This window comes from Pavona decussata, unplaced genomic scaffold (genome assembly GCF_977016875.1).
Source record: "Pavona decussata unplaced genomic scaffold, jaPavDecu1.1 SCAFFOLD_84, whole genome shotgun sequence".
Taxonomy (NCBI): domain Eukaryota; kingdom Metazoa; phylum Cnidaria; class Anthozoa; order Scleractinia; family Agariciidae; genus Pavona; species Pavona decussata.
The window spans coordinates 2,555,001-2,571,007 of record NW_028145502.1 but is presented as its reverse complement, the minus strand read 5'-3'; the positions used below and the strand labels follow the sequence as shown (position 1 = coordinate 2,571,007).

The window sequence follows — 16,007 nt, the reverse complement described above, 5'->3', positions numbered from 1 at the left end:
GGTAATATTCATTCAAAGGGGAGCATACTTTTGGAGACGACTTTTATTTTTTTTCAAGGGGAGGGGGGTAATTAATGGGGAAAATTTGGTTGGTTTTCAAAAACTGTACAGGTCAACGCAGTCTGTTGGGGATGAGTTTTTTTTTTTTTTTTTTTGGGGGGGGGGGGGGCGTGGGAGGGGGAAGACTAATTATTGGCGGACTATTGGGCTTCTGAGAATTCGGGGCTTGCCGTGGAATTTTACTGTATTCCTTCTTTCCTGCCCTCTATTTTTTTTCAGAGGCGCGTTATTTTAGGAGGGTCTTTACGAAATTTGCCAAAAACTGGCAACTGTTGATCTTAATACGTATACCTTCGTGGGGGATGTCCCATTGTAATGATGTTTTCTCACATTTGAGGTGTTGAGATAAGGGAGCTTTTCACATATGTAGGATTTCCCAACAAGGGAATCGTCCTCTTAAAGGCGTTGTCCAGTTTAGGAAAGTGCCCACTTGTGAGAGGTGCCTAGTTCAACGAAAGTGCTCGCATATTGCAGGTGTGAAGTCACCGGACCTTTGACTGTAGTTATATGCTGAAGCCAATAAATATTTCATTTTATCAATTAATTTCATAACTTTAATTGACTATCGTATAAAGAGATATAAAACCTAACGTTTCGAACACTAGCTCTTCGCCAGAGCGTATCCTCACAAAGGGCAAGCGCTTGAAACTCAGCTTTCGTATCACTTTACGGTAGCCAACAAGTACCTTATCAGTTCAGTGATAAAACCAAACGTTCTCTTTAACTCCAGCACTGACACAGCACTATAGGCTGTTTTTTTACATACCATCTCTCTTTATACTGAACATACACAAGTTTAAGAATTCCCTAAACTGAGCTACAAACTAACGCACGCCTTGTCGACAGTTAAAATACCTTACTAAGGAAAAATGCTAAAGCTATTAATACTGTCACCAACAGCAGAGAGGCCAGTTGAAGCCTTGTCTTCTCTTTGGTATTACAAGCCTTGATTTCTGCAGTTCTTTCTCCCTCAGTTTTCAGGAAATGGTTCTCGTCTTTCCCGCTAGTTCTCCTTCGTGTAGCAGTGGCACTGTAAACCAAAATCGCGCAATCAAACATATGCACATGAACTCAGGATATACAGAACAGCCCCCCAGGGGGTACTCCCATATTTTAGCTATATGGGTATGTGCCGATGGCAGGATATGGTTCTCATGCAGTTTAGTCTGGGATATCGTAAAGAAACCAAATAGTTTGGGTCTAGAATAGGGTATCATTTTCCAGGAAACTGATCATTTGCTTGACGAATTTAGTTAAGACTAGGTTTCCCTGGAATTGACACTCAGAAAAACGTGTTTTAGTTGTTGTTGTACAAGTAGAAGATTTTGTTTTGGCTGGACTGTGATAGTGACCAAGTTTCTGGAAAACAGCAAGTCTGGGATGGGGTAGGAATTTTTGGTCTTTTATCTAGTAGAGGTTGCAAAATGCAGCTGAACTTGGCCTGGTTTCCCCCCCCCCCCCCCCCCCGAGAACAGCTAACACGCAAACAACAATGAATGGCCATGCTGGATTTTCCAAGGAGTTGTCCCGGATTCTAGCTCAACACGGGTCTTACAGTACTAAGTGGTTCAAGAATCCGTGCCGGGTCAGGTCACCATATGAATCCCTCTACTACATTTTAAGGAATTTAAGATCAGGCACGTGCGAGCTACAGACAGTAACTGTAAGATAAAGTTTTCTCTCTGTTCTCCAGCAACTTTTGACTCTCACCAAGCCCAAGAAAACTCTTGGTCTGGTGACGGGGCCAGCTTCTAGAAAAACTGTGGTGCTGCGTTGGAGAGGAGTGAAAATGAATGTTTGGTTTATCAACAGAGTTGATAAGGTATTTGGCAACCGTGAAGTGCAGTCGAGTAATGATGTTTCGAGCGTTAGCCCTTCGTCAGAGCGGATCTTGTTTTGGCGTCCCATCACTTCCTGTACGCGTTAAAACATGTGTAAAATACCTGTCTTTCGGCAGTTTTGTTTCATTCGGCTCTTTGTCGGTTTGCGTCAAGACCTCTTGGGCATATAAGGCTTCACTTTCATCCTGTACAAAAAAGAAAGGAAAGACAGAAAAAATGACAAAACTGCAAAAATTAACCTTTTGTCATGAAAGGTCTTGTCAACGCCGTTCGACATGATAGCTCAAAGTTACTAATCAACGAACGACTCTTGAAAAATGTTTTTGTTTCTCAGTTTCGACCTAGACTTTTCTTTAACACTAGCTTGAAATTAGCTTTTAAAAGCATTTTTAATAAGTAAGATGAAAACCTCGGTTTATTTTTAATCTGGGATTAACGTTAATCGACTTTCAAACAATTGGACCCAGCAGTGAAAAATATTAACCGACACCATTGAAATTAAAGCCACGCGCATGCTCTGCACTGTTCAAGTCCAACGCCCAATAAGCCTCTAATGTTACCTTGATAAGGTAGTCTGAAGATTCTCCTGCTAATTTGATGTCTATAACGTCCTTTGTACCATGGTTTGCTATTCCTTCGTCGCGATTATTTTCATTTTGCAAGTCTGAGAAAGAGTGTTGGATACACATTACAACGAGCTTCTACTGTGCACTACAATGAATGAGCAAGATGTACTGCAGTGAGATCAGGGTAAAGGTAAGGGGAACTGTAGTGAGCACGACACATACCGCATTTCTTCGATTGACTCCGACACCCAATTATGTAGTGGTATGAGTGCTCAAAGAAGCATCATCTTCGACTAAATGCGGCCGAAATTCGAATTAAGAGAAGGAGAAATTTATCTCAGCTTTTAGGCTGGACATTTTCATTTTCTTACCTTTATAATTTTATACTACAGGAGCCCATTACCCTGACAATTTTCTCTTGCCTCTTTGTCGCGGGGAGGAGTGGAGGAGGGACATGGGCCTTTTACTGCCTTTCCCTCTCCTTCCTCCTTTTTTCTAACATTTCCAGTTGTGCAGTATCGAGCCCAATATAGTTATTATTATAAAATATCCGCGACAACAGGTAATTTTTGGTGTAGAAAAATGCTTAAATCCTGCAAGATCATTGTCGTTGTTGTTGGTAGAGCTTTTTAAGGGTGAAGTGGCAAATGCTTTCTTTCCTAATTCCGTAACTGAATAATAGACGTGTGTTCATTAGCGCCTTGTCTCGATAGACCTAGAAGATGTGTACTGTGATTACTTGTGGGACTTCATTTGTTACAGGCACGTTCTTTACCTGTCTCAGTTCTTTCTTTGGGAAACAGTGACAACGGTACACCTCCCTCTTTCTCCTTCTCTTCTGCAGAGTCTGGTTTCTTGTTACTCTTTGGGCCTGTATCAACGTCTTTGTCTGCATCCTTCTTACCTACAAACAAGTGGTTTATTTGCATTTTATAATTCTTACCAGTTCACAATGCTAAAAGACTATGCGTCTCTGTATTCAATGAACTCTCTAATCAGGTAGGGCCGAGGAAATGCTATCGATCCTTTATAACGACAGCTACTTAAAGATGGGCGCTGACTAGTATTTGTTGCTAATGGATAATGCAATTCCATAGTTTTTGATTGGCTTAGGTAGTGACCATGGGATATCACTCATTATACCATACCCGAGAAACCGTGGCCATAAAAGTCTTCTGGTCGTTGTAGAGAGAATGAAGTTGACAAGATCTAGCAAAATTTCTAGCATTGTTTTAAATTAGATGAAACAGTTATTCCATTCAGACTTGTTTGATATGGGACTTAACTCGACTCTAGACGGCTCGTTGATTATCGATCATCTCATATCCAACGAGTCCCCCTGGAATAACTTTCAACTTTTTATATGCGCTAAGATACGACTTTAACTCTTGTATGTGTGAAAGATGAGCCTACCCTACGGAATTGTCATGAATGAAGGCAAATTCCGATTTGCTACTATTGCAATTTTCTAAGTAAATGAAGAAAGCTTTCAATTGTGACTTTCCATTAGGCTGATTTAGCAACAGAACGAAAACGTCAGTTGACAACGGCGCGCGCATCAAGAATGCCCATATATAGTCAAAATAGACTCGCACCCAGACTATTCCCCGCGCTCTCGCGTCCTCAAATGACGTTCCCGTTTTGTTGCTAAATCAGCCTAATTTCTCGAAATCGTACCTTGGGTATACCGTAAAGGAATGTTTGGTTTTATAACATAATACTGAGACATTGGGACAACAGAGCTGCTTTTATTGAGGTACATCGCAAAAAATGTTGGTGTAGTCTTACATGACAGGAGTAAATAAGCGCGCGAAAATTCATACATGACAAGCGACTGCACACCAGCAACTCAATAAAGTTTAATCACGTTTCCTGAAATATCGATCAAAATCCTCTTTCTATAAAGGTCTGTATCCAACAACCGGTGAAATAGTTCAATAGAATTATGAACAAACTCAGGGAAAAAAGTAGACAACCGTCCAAAGCTATTAAAACACGAAGGTCTGAATTTCACATCGATTCAGAGAATGAACCGTTGAAAACAATTTTCACATTTTGAATGGTGCATTCGCTGAAGAGCGATTTCGTTGCCACTTGTTTGGCCTGGAACGACGTGGATTGCCGAGAAGTTTCTGATGGCTGGCTGTGATTGTTGGCAGAAGGAGAACTGAAGGCTCTCGACAAGACTTGGCTACAGTTATGGAGCTGTGAGGTCAAAGGCCGCGAATTGTAGCTTACCAGAGACCGCTCTCTGCGGTGTCCAGAAATGGCCATTATGTGGCGGTTTGAAATCCCGGCGTTGGACCAGAGTGATGGCAGTGGCTCTTACACAATGGTTTGTGTAGACTTTGGATAAACGTGCTTCTTCGCTGATGGTCTTCATCATTTTAGCGAGGCTGTTTATTCCAAGCGGTCGTGCTTCGTACCAAACGGCATCTAGAGCCATGCTATTTTTCTTGGGATATTGAAAAAACGCAGTACACTTTGGATTGACCTTCTGGAGATACAATTTGAGGGCCTTGTAGCCGTCACCTTGGTCTTCGGTCTCATATATTCTGGCTTCTTTTTCCGTGCTTTCAACGTCCTTAAGCCCTCCGGGATGATTCTTTGATAATTCATCGTGACTCATGGTTGCGTAATTTCTTCCAGCCGCATCAGTTTCGAACTTGAGGCTGTTCGTTGTCAAGCTTCTTTGCCCTTCAAGGCCCCTTCTGCAGAAAAACAGGACGACATGAAACCAAACGTTTCTCAGCAAGGAAAGCGGTGACGACAAGGACAACACTTCACTTGATATCCGCCTTTGATCATTTAGATGTTAAAGGGCGCTATATAAGTATTAAAATTTATTTTATTTTATTTATATCGATTTCAGCTTCTGGAGGTCTTCTTCCTCGATAGCAGGTTTGTGCGAGACATTTTCTTTGCCGCTTCGTTTTAGATTTTTTATTTGCGCATCTAGCATGAGGTTTGATCTTGCAAATCTTGGGTCAGTTGAAATTTGTAGGCCTCTGCTTAATGGGGGGGGGGGGGGGGGGCATTGAGGAATTTTTCTATCGAATGGCGAAATCCCAGCAAGGTAGATTTACTGTAATCTTCGCCCTTTTTCGTTCTCGCTTCTGCATAAAATCTGAGAAGGTTTTGATCCAGCTGACCTATTTTCATCGCTTCAAGCGGGGTTTGAATTTGTTTTTCTGCACACCATGCTAAATATAAAACAAAAGGAAACGGACTATCAAAATTTGGTTTGTAATTGAACTTAACTCTTTAATATTTTTTCATCTGTTATCAAAGTAAGCGCTTTTTAAAATCGTGACGTAAAAACAACAAATTGAAAATGTAATTTCGTCGACATTGTCAGCGCATTAGCATTTTATTGGGTTTATACATATCTTAACAGAAACAATTTCTTTAATAAGTCGTTTTGTCTTTATCGTAAAGCCTATTAATGAGTTCCAACTAAGCGTTAATAACCTGCTGTTTACCTTTAAATGTGGACACAGACCAGTTTGTGACAGGCTTTCGTCTTTTTTGAGTGTCGTTCACTTATAAGGTCGTCAAGATCGCTTTCGCTTAAACTTGCGAATCTCTTTGCAGGTGGCTCGGCAAAAATACTCCCAAATAGGTCGAAGGATGGATATTCTGTTTCTTCTTCAGACAACTGAGAGGACAGTTTAGCATTTTTGGCAGAAGGGATGTCAGCCATTATTTTGGAATCAATCTCTGTCAAAATATTTGCTCTATAAACATTTGCACACACGTCAGCAGCATACACCCATGGGCAAATAGTAGATGCTGAATTGACCAATCAGAGCGCGCGCTTTGCTTTACTTATGTTATAATTAACAAATGGTAAACGCCATAGCGTGTCCTATTGAGTTATGGGTGCACGCGGGAGGTTGCTAAGCACGAAAGAAGCGTAAGAGTCGCACGAGGTGGCCAAATTACCTCATCTGCTCTGTTAATAAAAACCAAACATTCGTTTAATTTCGCTCTCCCAACGACGTAGTACCACAGTTTCTTTAGTGATCAGCATCAAATTTCTCCCTGTAACATCAATGCTTATTTAAACTCTGAGGTCATGAGAATAAAGGATATGATCACCCTAGGTGAATTTTCTTGATATTTTAATAACTTCTCCACAGAACTTTTATAACAAAAGTATGGGGACAAGATAGGAGAATTTGCTCTTTGATATTAGGGTTTGATGCCAGAAACAAAGAACAACAACTGTATGGTAGGGTATAAACACATCGCAAGATTTACAAATACTTACCTTTCTCGGTGGGTGCAAAACCACAATGGAGCCATCGGCCTGATATGATATAATGCACACGTGGATAAACCTGTCTTCGTTATTGGTTACTTGAATCACAAGCGCGTCACCTGAGCCATCTATAACTTTATATCTTCTGCGGTAAGCCAGTGAGTTTTCAAGCTCGACTTTGTGTGCCCGAAAGGTTGGCGGGTCTCCTGCAATAAGGAGAAAATAAAAGTTACCATGTTGCACTAAAACAGCAGCAGCCCACAGAAGTCACCAGAACAACATCAACATCCTTCAATGAAGTAGGCCAGAGTTCAGCTGCTCCCTCCGGTCTTAGAAGTGAGGAGCACTGGCACAGCTTTCAAACAGCGCCTGATAATGAAGCCTTGCTGAGGCAGAGGCATTTGAAACGTTCAGGTTGCAAATAAAACAGCTATCAGTTAATCAGACATCAAAATAAATCACTTTATGTAAGTGTCAATGTATTTAGCACAGAACAATAATTGAAGCCACTTTCCAGATCGAATTGGAATTTCGGGCCAGCAGGCCAAACTGTTGGCTAGTTAATTGCTGGGTTAGTAGGCCACTCCACCAGTAATTGCACCTTTCGCTTAGCTCTTAATAATTTGGTCTGTCAGTCAACCGGCCAACTGATCGAACGGTCATTCCATCAGACAGCGTACCAGCCTGTCAGTCAGAGAGCTAGCCAATCAACAAGACAGCCAGACAATCTCTACTGGATCTATCAAAAAGCACAATCTGACTTTGCACTGCTCCCGCCTCATTCTTTACACAAAGTGCTGAGAAATGCCGCCTGCAATACTTACCTCCAGAGAGATCAGTAGTTTGGATGGCTTCAGTTATCAGCTCATTCTTCTTGTCGGGGGAACCTTTGAAAGATGGCACGTTTTTCACTTTGAACACTTTAAAGCTTACGTTTGTAAGCATGTTGTCATTTGCGTGCTTTGGTTTGATGGCAAACTTGTGGCGAAAATACTTGGATAAATTCTTTGCCATCAGATGTTCATCTCCAGTCAGGTGGTAGGGAACTATCATTCGCCCATACTGGCAGGCCCGCCAGCACTGTTTACTATATGACAAAGTAAAGCAAATGTTTTATATACTGGCAAGCTTTATCTAAGCTTCCCTATGTGATGATTGCTTAGGTAGATAGATGGGTAGGTAGGAAGATACCGTTACGTAAGTATGAAGGCAGGTAAGAAGGGAGAAGCGTGGATAGGGGCCACGCTATAGGTAAATATGTAGCAGACTAGATGGGTAGGTAGGTAGGTAGGTAGGTAGGTAGGTAGGTAGGTAGGTAGGGAAGATAGGTAAGATAGGTAGATAGGTGGGTAAGGTAGGGAGGATGGGTAAGATAGGTAGGTAGGTGGGTACGTAAGGTGGGTAAGGCAGGTAAGGTAGGTAGCTAGGTAAGGTGGGTAAGGTGGGTAAGTCAGTAGGTAGGTAGGTAGGTAGGTAGGTTGGTAGGTAGGTAGGTAAGATAGGCAGGTAGGTAGGTAGGTAAGGAAAGGTAAGTAGGTAGGTAGGTAAGTAGGTAGGTAAGGTAGGTAAGTAGGTAGGTAGGTAGGAAGGAAGGTAGGTAAGGTAGGTAAGTAGGTAGATAGGTAGGAAGGAAGGTAGGCAAGGTGGGTAAGATAGGTATGTAGGTAGGTAGGTAGGTAGGTAGGTAGGTAGGTAGGTAGGTAGGTAGGTAGGGAGGGAGGGAGACAGTTAGGAAGAAGTAAAATAGGTAAGTAGAAGGGCACATTGGTAGGTTGATAGGGAGGTAGATCAGTGGTAGGTAGGTAGGTAGGTAGGTAGGTAGATATATAGGTAGGTTAAGTATGCAGGTAAGTTTGTAGTAATTAGGTAAGTGGGTAGATAGGTGGTAGTTAGATGGGTAGGTGCTCTGGCCTTGTAGCTCAGTCAATAGGAACCTGTCTGGCCTCATAGCTCCGTTGTTGGAGCAACGGTGATTAAATCCAGTTGTGGGTTCGATTCCCACCAAGGTCAAATTTTTTCGTTTACTTTGCCTCATGTGCTCTCCCATTTCCTAACTTGGGCTAACGCTCAGTAGGAAATTCATAGGTTCACTTTAGCACTTTAACATACACTGCAGAGTTACAGTCAACCCAGGTCACGCGTGAACGATATTTTTGAAATTTGAACGGAGTTTTGAAATTTACATGTCAGTTTTGAAAATCGCCAACGAGATTTCAGAGTTCCCGTATAAATTTCCCTGCCTTATTGACGGTATAAAGCTATGAATTTTTCTTCACATTGCAAAATTGAATATTTCAAGAATAACAATTGTTTCCCAAGTATTTTGAATCTTTTTTTTCAGTTAATGCGTCTTTTTCGGAACGATTTCCAGAGAGATGTCCAACGTTTCATTCACACGTCGGACATTACAAAGAGAAATTCGAATGTTCATTTCATTCTTGGAAATATTGTTCACGCGTGACCTGGGTTGACTGTAATTCTCTAATCCATCGTTTTAATTATACATACTCTTCAACGGTCGTGATGTCCAGGGTAACGCAATCTTGTCTTTCCTCTTCTTCGATGTTAAACATGTTTTGGGTTTCAAGAGACAAGACCATTCGGTGTCTGTCTTCTTCTGACAGCTCGGGAGGAGCAATCATAAGAATGGGCGTAAACATACTGTGACGGCGGCAAAGAATGGCTTTACACCCAACCTATGAAAAATGAAAACAACTTGGCCTAAATGTTTGCAAACATTTCGAAAAATGTTCAGAACGAATTACGTGAAGTTCAATGAAGTTTTCTGCGCGCGATTAAAACGCACAAACAACAGAAAGCAGTTAAGCATAAAACGAGTGAGTAAATGGGTATGCGAGTGAGTGTCAATGAATGAAATAAAGGCAGAACGATTGAGTGTTCAATGAATGAACTGCATTCATGGTCAAGAACTAAGGAAGACACAAGAAAAAAAACATTGAATGTAAGCAGCCAAACACAGACGGTTAGGCGCAGGGAATGAAGAGTAGGAAAACGAGGGTGAGCCGACTGACAGTTGGGTTTGTGTATTAATTAAAAAAGATAAAATAGGTAAAGCAAATACTTTTAAACAAGGTTAGATTTAAAGCTAGAAGAGGGTCCGTGCAAATCAAACAAGTATTTCAAACAAACAGAACGGAAACTCCTTATAAAAGCCAGCTACTGGGAGGCTTATCTGCTCGCTGTATACAGTGGCCGAGGATTTGAACAGGGGACTACTACGAAACAAATCCAGCTTGTGGTCAGAGATGGGACTCAAACCTTAGACCTCCAGAATATGGGTCCGCACCTCTTACCACTTGGCCATACTGTCTCCAATGAATGGTCACGAATGCATAGATCAATGTACAACTGTATTTACCTGAATTTTTCGATCATAATTATACGGCGTCGCACCGCGAGACTTCAGCATATCGATGTCGCCAGGATTGATCATTATCGTGTCTATGTAATACCCATAAATCTTTTCACGGTTTCGAGATGCAGCTGCTTCATCTGGGATATCTTCTCTGCAGATATCATATTCTCCCTCGACCACGCCATGCAAATGGCCGGCATTTAGAGAAACCTTATAAAATCCATCTTTGTCCCTCTTAACGTCAATAACTTCAAATGCATTCACCTGAGGAACTGTGCAAATAATAATAATAATAATAATTATTATTATTATTATTATTATTATCATTAATAATAATAATAATAATAAGAAGAAGAAGAAGAAGAAGAAGAAGAAGAAGAAGAAGAAGAAGAAGAAGAAGAAGAAGAAGAAGAAGAAGAAGAAGAAGAAGAAGAAGAAGAAGAAGAAGAAGAAGTTAAAGTGCACATAACCCCCAAAAAATTTTTCGCTTAAATAAATCTTTGCACCTGTTCGAAACGCATTGAGCCTTTTTGCGCCTTTTTTCAACCAAATCTTGACTTTTTATAGGCTGTAAAAGTTACGAAATCTAGCCATCATCTGTCCCTTGACCGAGCTAGTAAGGGGCATGGGTCTATTCCTTACTTGACGTCACAAACTGATTTGCATTATATTAAGTCTTTGTGAAAATGCATGCAAAGCATGTGACGTCATGTAAGGAGTAGACCCATGCCCCTTACCAGCTCGGTCATGGGACAGACGATGGCTAGATTTCGTAACTTTTACAGCTTATAAAAAGTCAAGATTTAGTTGAAAAAAGGTGCAAAAAGGCTCAATGTGTTTCGAACAGGTGCAAAGATTTACTGAAGCGAAACATTTTTTTGGGGTTATGGGCACTTTAATGTAGCACACTCAGGTCGCGTCCGATTGACCTTTTAACCCCTAGCTTTAACGTTTAGAACTAACCAGACACTAACGAATTTATTATATATGTTTCCCCATTTACAAGGCACCTCTGGTCGCAAGAACAATAGCCTATTAACGGCTACCCTTGGACTTTTCAATTTCGATGTGCCAAAGGACGAAAAACGAAAGAATATAGACAAAGAGCGGGCGCGCGTGAACCAGCGTCATTTTGGCGCGAAAACGAGATCATCATTTGACACGACCTCGTTCCCAGGGTCCTCTCTCTTGGTTGCGTTTGGCAGGTTTGTGTTTTTACGAGTTTTTGCGAGAATGACGTAGTGGCGAAAACAAGTCCTCGAAGCGTAAGTGATCTCATCTTTTTTGAATCACGAAAGGGCTTTGGTATCACCATTCAAAGCGACTGTGATAGGTTCGTCGTTCACAAAGAGTAAAATGAAGATTCCTTCTTTCTTCACTGGGGGCCTCTTCACATGAGCCCAGTCGACCGAGCTGGCTCGGTTCCCGAGATCTCGCCTCGCCACTCTTTTCTTTACAAAAATTTCGATGTGTACATATGAGAAGGCGGGCTGGCCCGGTTACCGAGATCTCGATAACCGAGCTGGAAATTTTTCCCATATAAACACTCCAGCATCGGGACTGTCCGGGACGATACATTTTAAACTTCGCATGGCTTGTAAGGTCGCTGACAAGTGGGAACGCGGTCCAACGGGTATTTGGGGGGCCTTTTGGACATTTTTCATCTCGGTAACCGGGATTAAATTTCCCATATGAACAGAAGACAAAATTCGTCCCGCCTACCGGACGAGCCCGGTTACTGGGCTCATATGAAGAGGGCCTAACTTGAATGCAAATCTCGTATTTATAATGGTACTTGTCTTAGAATCCAAAGCCTTAGGTCTCTATTGTTACTTTGAATTATTAACAGGCCATTTTGATTATGGCATCGTTTGACTACAACTACGGTAACCAAAACAGGGGCACCCAACGACAGTTTTCTCTCAGATCCTTTGAAACGCTATTTTAGGCTATCTGGAGTGCCTTTAAAGCTATGTGGGTTCATTTTAGGCCGCGCAATAATATTTTTATCTGTTCGGTCATTCTAGGGGAGCTTGAGTCTTTTCGAAATTACTAGGGCATCTTTGTCCATGTCCCGAAAACCTTAGGTCTTATTTCCTTTCCGAAAATCTTAGCTGACCTTTTTTCGGCACCCGAAACGACATTTTTATCAATCCGAAGACACTAGGCCTTACATTTCCCATATCACGAAAGTTTGAGGTTAAAATTCCCTTAACAACATTGGCCTTCCGAACAGATAATTTATCGAAACGATCTGTTGGGTGCCCCTGCCAAAACTTCATTTCGTTTTCCTTTTCAATTTCAAATTTAAAATCCCAGTGGACAGCAAAGAACAATGGCACTAATTAGCATTAGAAAACAAAACCAGAAGGATTCTGGTAGTTGTAGTCAAATTAAGCCATGGTGAAAATGTCCCTATCACCGGCTCATTTCAATCAAATTTTTACATTCAGCAAATAGATATAATTATATCGTTAAAACTGCGAAAAAAGGTCGGCTAGCATAGTTTTGTACTCTGAAGAAAGCAGTATTGCCAAAACGTCGGTTAAAAATCTCTTAAAAGCCGTCCTCTGTAAATATCGACTATCGTCGTTTGGACGAGAAAAAATGAAATCCCTCAAACTTTCTCAGAAGAATGGTCTATACAAGTGATTCACGTAAATATAACTTTCAGCTCAGTTCGATTCGTATTTTAGCTGTAGTGCGACCATCTTGGTTTTACCGCTCTGAGAGGGCTTTCAGCGGCCATTTTAGGCCACACTTTTAAGAATTTGCCTTACAAAGAAAGCGTTACAAATCCGAACAAAATCTCATTATTCGAGACAAGCAAATGTTTGTTGTTGTGTTGAGAAGCTTTTTTGGGAATTTGATCGAAATCTGATTTTTTTACAAAATTTTTAATTTCTTCCCTATTGAACTACTCTTCAAGTGCCAAAAAAAATGGCCGACTTTAAAGGAAAATATCGCTAAAGATACATCAGTTGGCATCCTAAAACAGCATCCTGGTTAAAGAGCAATGTTTCGTCCGTAAGAATATGCAATAAAATTTTTGGGCAGTTAAAAAGAGAGAATTATAGAAGAAGAAGTTTTAACTGTACTTTTGTCAACAAACACCGCCTTCGTAATTAGCATAACAACATGAAAATAACGATTTACTAAGAAACTAATGATAAATTCCACTTACCTCGTGAAATATCGAGAACTGGATATTTCAAAATATATCGAATAATAGTTTCAGTCGGATGCAGCCGCATTTTCGATGATTTGTTGTGCGAAATCACTGTAATACACCGCAGGTATTAAACTGAGTTCAATTCTTCAAAGTCCGTCAGGACAACCATCGGCCAAAAAAATTGCCATCCGCCCTATAAGCTGCCGTGTGCAAGGTGTCAAATATTTCTTTGTTATCCTTAATGACCAAAAATTCCTTCAGAAACCATTTTTAAAGCCTGCTTTGAATTGAACTGGAGATTCTCGTCAAGAAATCGTTTATGTTCCGTTGACCTTCCGCCGTGATTAAACAATGAGATTGCGTTACAGAAACGCGCGCAAATCCAGAGGGGCTGGGGTGGGGGCGGGTAGGAAACAAAAATGGAACAGCTCCTTAATTAAAAAAAAAGGGGGGTGGGGGGCATTCAAGATTACTATTAAAGGTATGTTATTCATTTCGGGTACTAAGTAGGAAATTGCTGTCCCAGAATAATGTGGAATATGATAAGCCCTTGTGCTCTTTTTCTTTGGTTGGAGCGTTGGGGGGGGGGGGGGGGGGGGGTTAGCAAGTAAAACACTAATTTACAGCATCGGTTAATCGTTGGTCTTCTGTTTATGGTTCATACATGTTCACAACTATGCCAAGCTCACTGACAACTATATATTTGTAACTGATTAGCTAACAGTGAGAAAATTATATTCACGGGCACGTAAAACTAATATGAGGGTTTGTATGGGAATACATGCAAATAAACGGCTTACATAGAATTCCAATAAAAAGCGACTTACTTACTTGTTTTTTTTTGTGTGTATTACACTTGCCTGTTTGTGTTTTGGATCGTTGTCATAGCGTTTACCATTACGAGGACTTGGAGCCAGAAAAACTAAATCTGAACATCGTTGGAAATGCTATCAAATGTTACGAAGCGCAATAGGGCACAATAGCTAATAGTTAGTGGCATTTATTGGGGGTAGCAAAGGGTTTTTTTGCGACGCGTGATGGCCTATAAATAAGCAGCGTGACGGGTGATGGAACCTGTGCGTGATGCGTGACTGGCATCACAACGAGATGCGTGATTTTCTTTTTTACGAGCGCGTGACGCGTGATTTACCAATAACATTTTTATGATAAGTGAACTTTCTTTGACCTAAAAGTCACGATAGACAAGAAGGGAATAAGACAGTATAACGTGCGATTCACCTTTCAGGGTACATTCAGCATTTTTTCCTACAAGTAAGTCGTCTTTATACATGTATCTCTCAAAATCAATTAACACACAATCAATCTAAGAAGATGTTGCATGCAATACAATTTTCAATAATGCGTCCTCGAATAGTTTGGAATCTTACATTATTAGCTTAGTGCACTTACTTACGTGATGCGTTATTGCTTTAAAACGGTTTTCGGTGATGCGTGATTCAATTTAACATTAAACGTGATGCGCGATTGATACTCCCCCTCCCCCCTCTGCCACCCTCTTTATTGAAAACCCATATGCCTTAAATATTTGTTACTGCCCTTTTGTTTTTACATAAGATAACTGCATGAGCCTGAGGCTCATGCAGGTAATGTCCTGTTGAAACGCTGCTGCGTGTTTGCACAAGATTACTAAGCAGCTGCATATATGGTGCTTTCCACGATCTTGGGATATTTGTAATTATACTATGAACTGTGTAAAACTCGCGTTTTGATTGGTCTAGAGGAGTGTGTGATTAGAGTCTAGACGCACGATTGACGTCATCGAGTGGTGTGACCGGCGCACGTGATCAGAGTCTAGAGTCCAGCCAGAGCGACTAGTCCAAAACTGAGTTTGCTGGAAGGTTTTTTGACTCAGCTCAGGCAACGCGATGCTCGCTCACGAAATGTTTTGAAATGTCTTGGTTATTGTATAAAACAAATAGATTCCATTTTGCCGTGGGTCTGTAGTCTGATAACGCACAGAGGACGTCAAAACGTGATGAGAACATCAGTCACGCTACTCGCCTGCGGCTCGTAGCGTACTTCTTTGTTCTCACCACGTTTTGACGTCATCTGTGCGTTATCAGAGTACAGACGCACGGCAAAATGGAATCTATTTGTTAATACCTAAATCAAAATATTCGCACATCATGCGAAGCATATTTACACTTAGCTTTTGAAAGCCGTTTGACGCATTAAAGGAACAAATGTTGAACGAGACATTAACAATTGGGTGTATTAGCTGGCAGTTTCGAGAATATTTGTTCGGGTTGAAGAGTAGGCAGCTTGATCCTCAGCGGCAGTCGTGTCGCTATGACAACGTTCCAAAACACAAACAGGCAAGTGTAATGCACACACCCACACAAAAAAAAACAAGCAAGTAAGTCGCCTTTTATTGGAATTCTATGTAAGCCGTTTATTTGCATGTATTCCCATACAAACCCTCATATTAGTTTTACGTGAAGGTGAATATAACTTTCTCACTGTTACCTAATATTACAAATATATAGCTGTCAGTGAGCTTGGGATAGTTGTGAACATGTATGAACCCTAAACAGAAGAGCAACGATCGACTGATGCTGTAAATTAGTGTTTTACTTGCCATCCCCCCCCCCCCCCTCCCACTCCCCAACCAAAGAAATAGAGCACAAGGGCTTATCATATTTCACATTATTCTGGGACAGCAGTTTCCTATTTAATACCCGAAATGCACAATATAGCTTTGACAGTA

The 16,007-nt window shown here is 41.0% G+C and overlaps 1 protein-coding gene across 3 annotated transcripts in view; it reads right to left on the bottom strand.

The window, feature by feature from the left end:
- Positions 1–2,003: 2,003 nt before the first annotated feature.
- Positions 2,004–16,007, bottom strand: part of LOC146475419 (uncharacterized) — a 25,884-nt gene continuing 11,880 nt past the window's right edge. For 2 of the 3 annotated variants that reach the window (XM_085115845.1, XM_085115846.1), the window contains exons 8-14: positions 10,111–10,379; positions 9,240–9,427; positions 7,556–7,818; positions 6,741–6,937; positions 3,243–3,371; positions 2,462–2,565; positions 2,004–2,086 (exon numbers count right to left, since the gene is read on the bottom strand). In XM_085115845.1, coding sequence (XP_084971971.1) covers positions 2,530–2,565; positions 3,243–3,371; positions 6,741–6,937; positions 7,556–7,818; positions 9,240–9,427; positions 10,111–10,379 — 1,082 coding nt within the window. In that variant the 3' untranslated portion in view covers positions 2,004–2,086; positions 2,462–2,529. Of the gene's footprint in view, positions 2,087–2,461; positions 2,566–3,242; positions 3,372–5,151; positions 5,179–6,740; positions 6,938–7,555; positions 7,819–9,239; positions 9,428–10,110; positions 10,380–16,007 lie in introns of those variants that run through there. The other variant, XM_085115847.1, reaches the window with a different exon arrangement.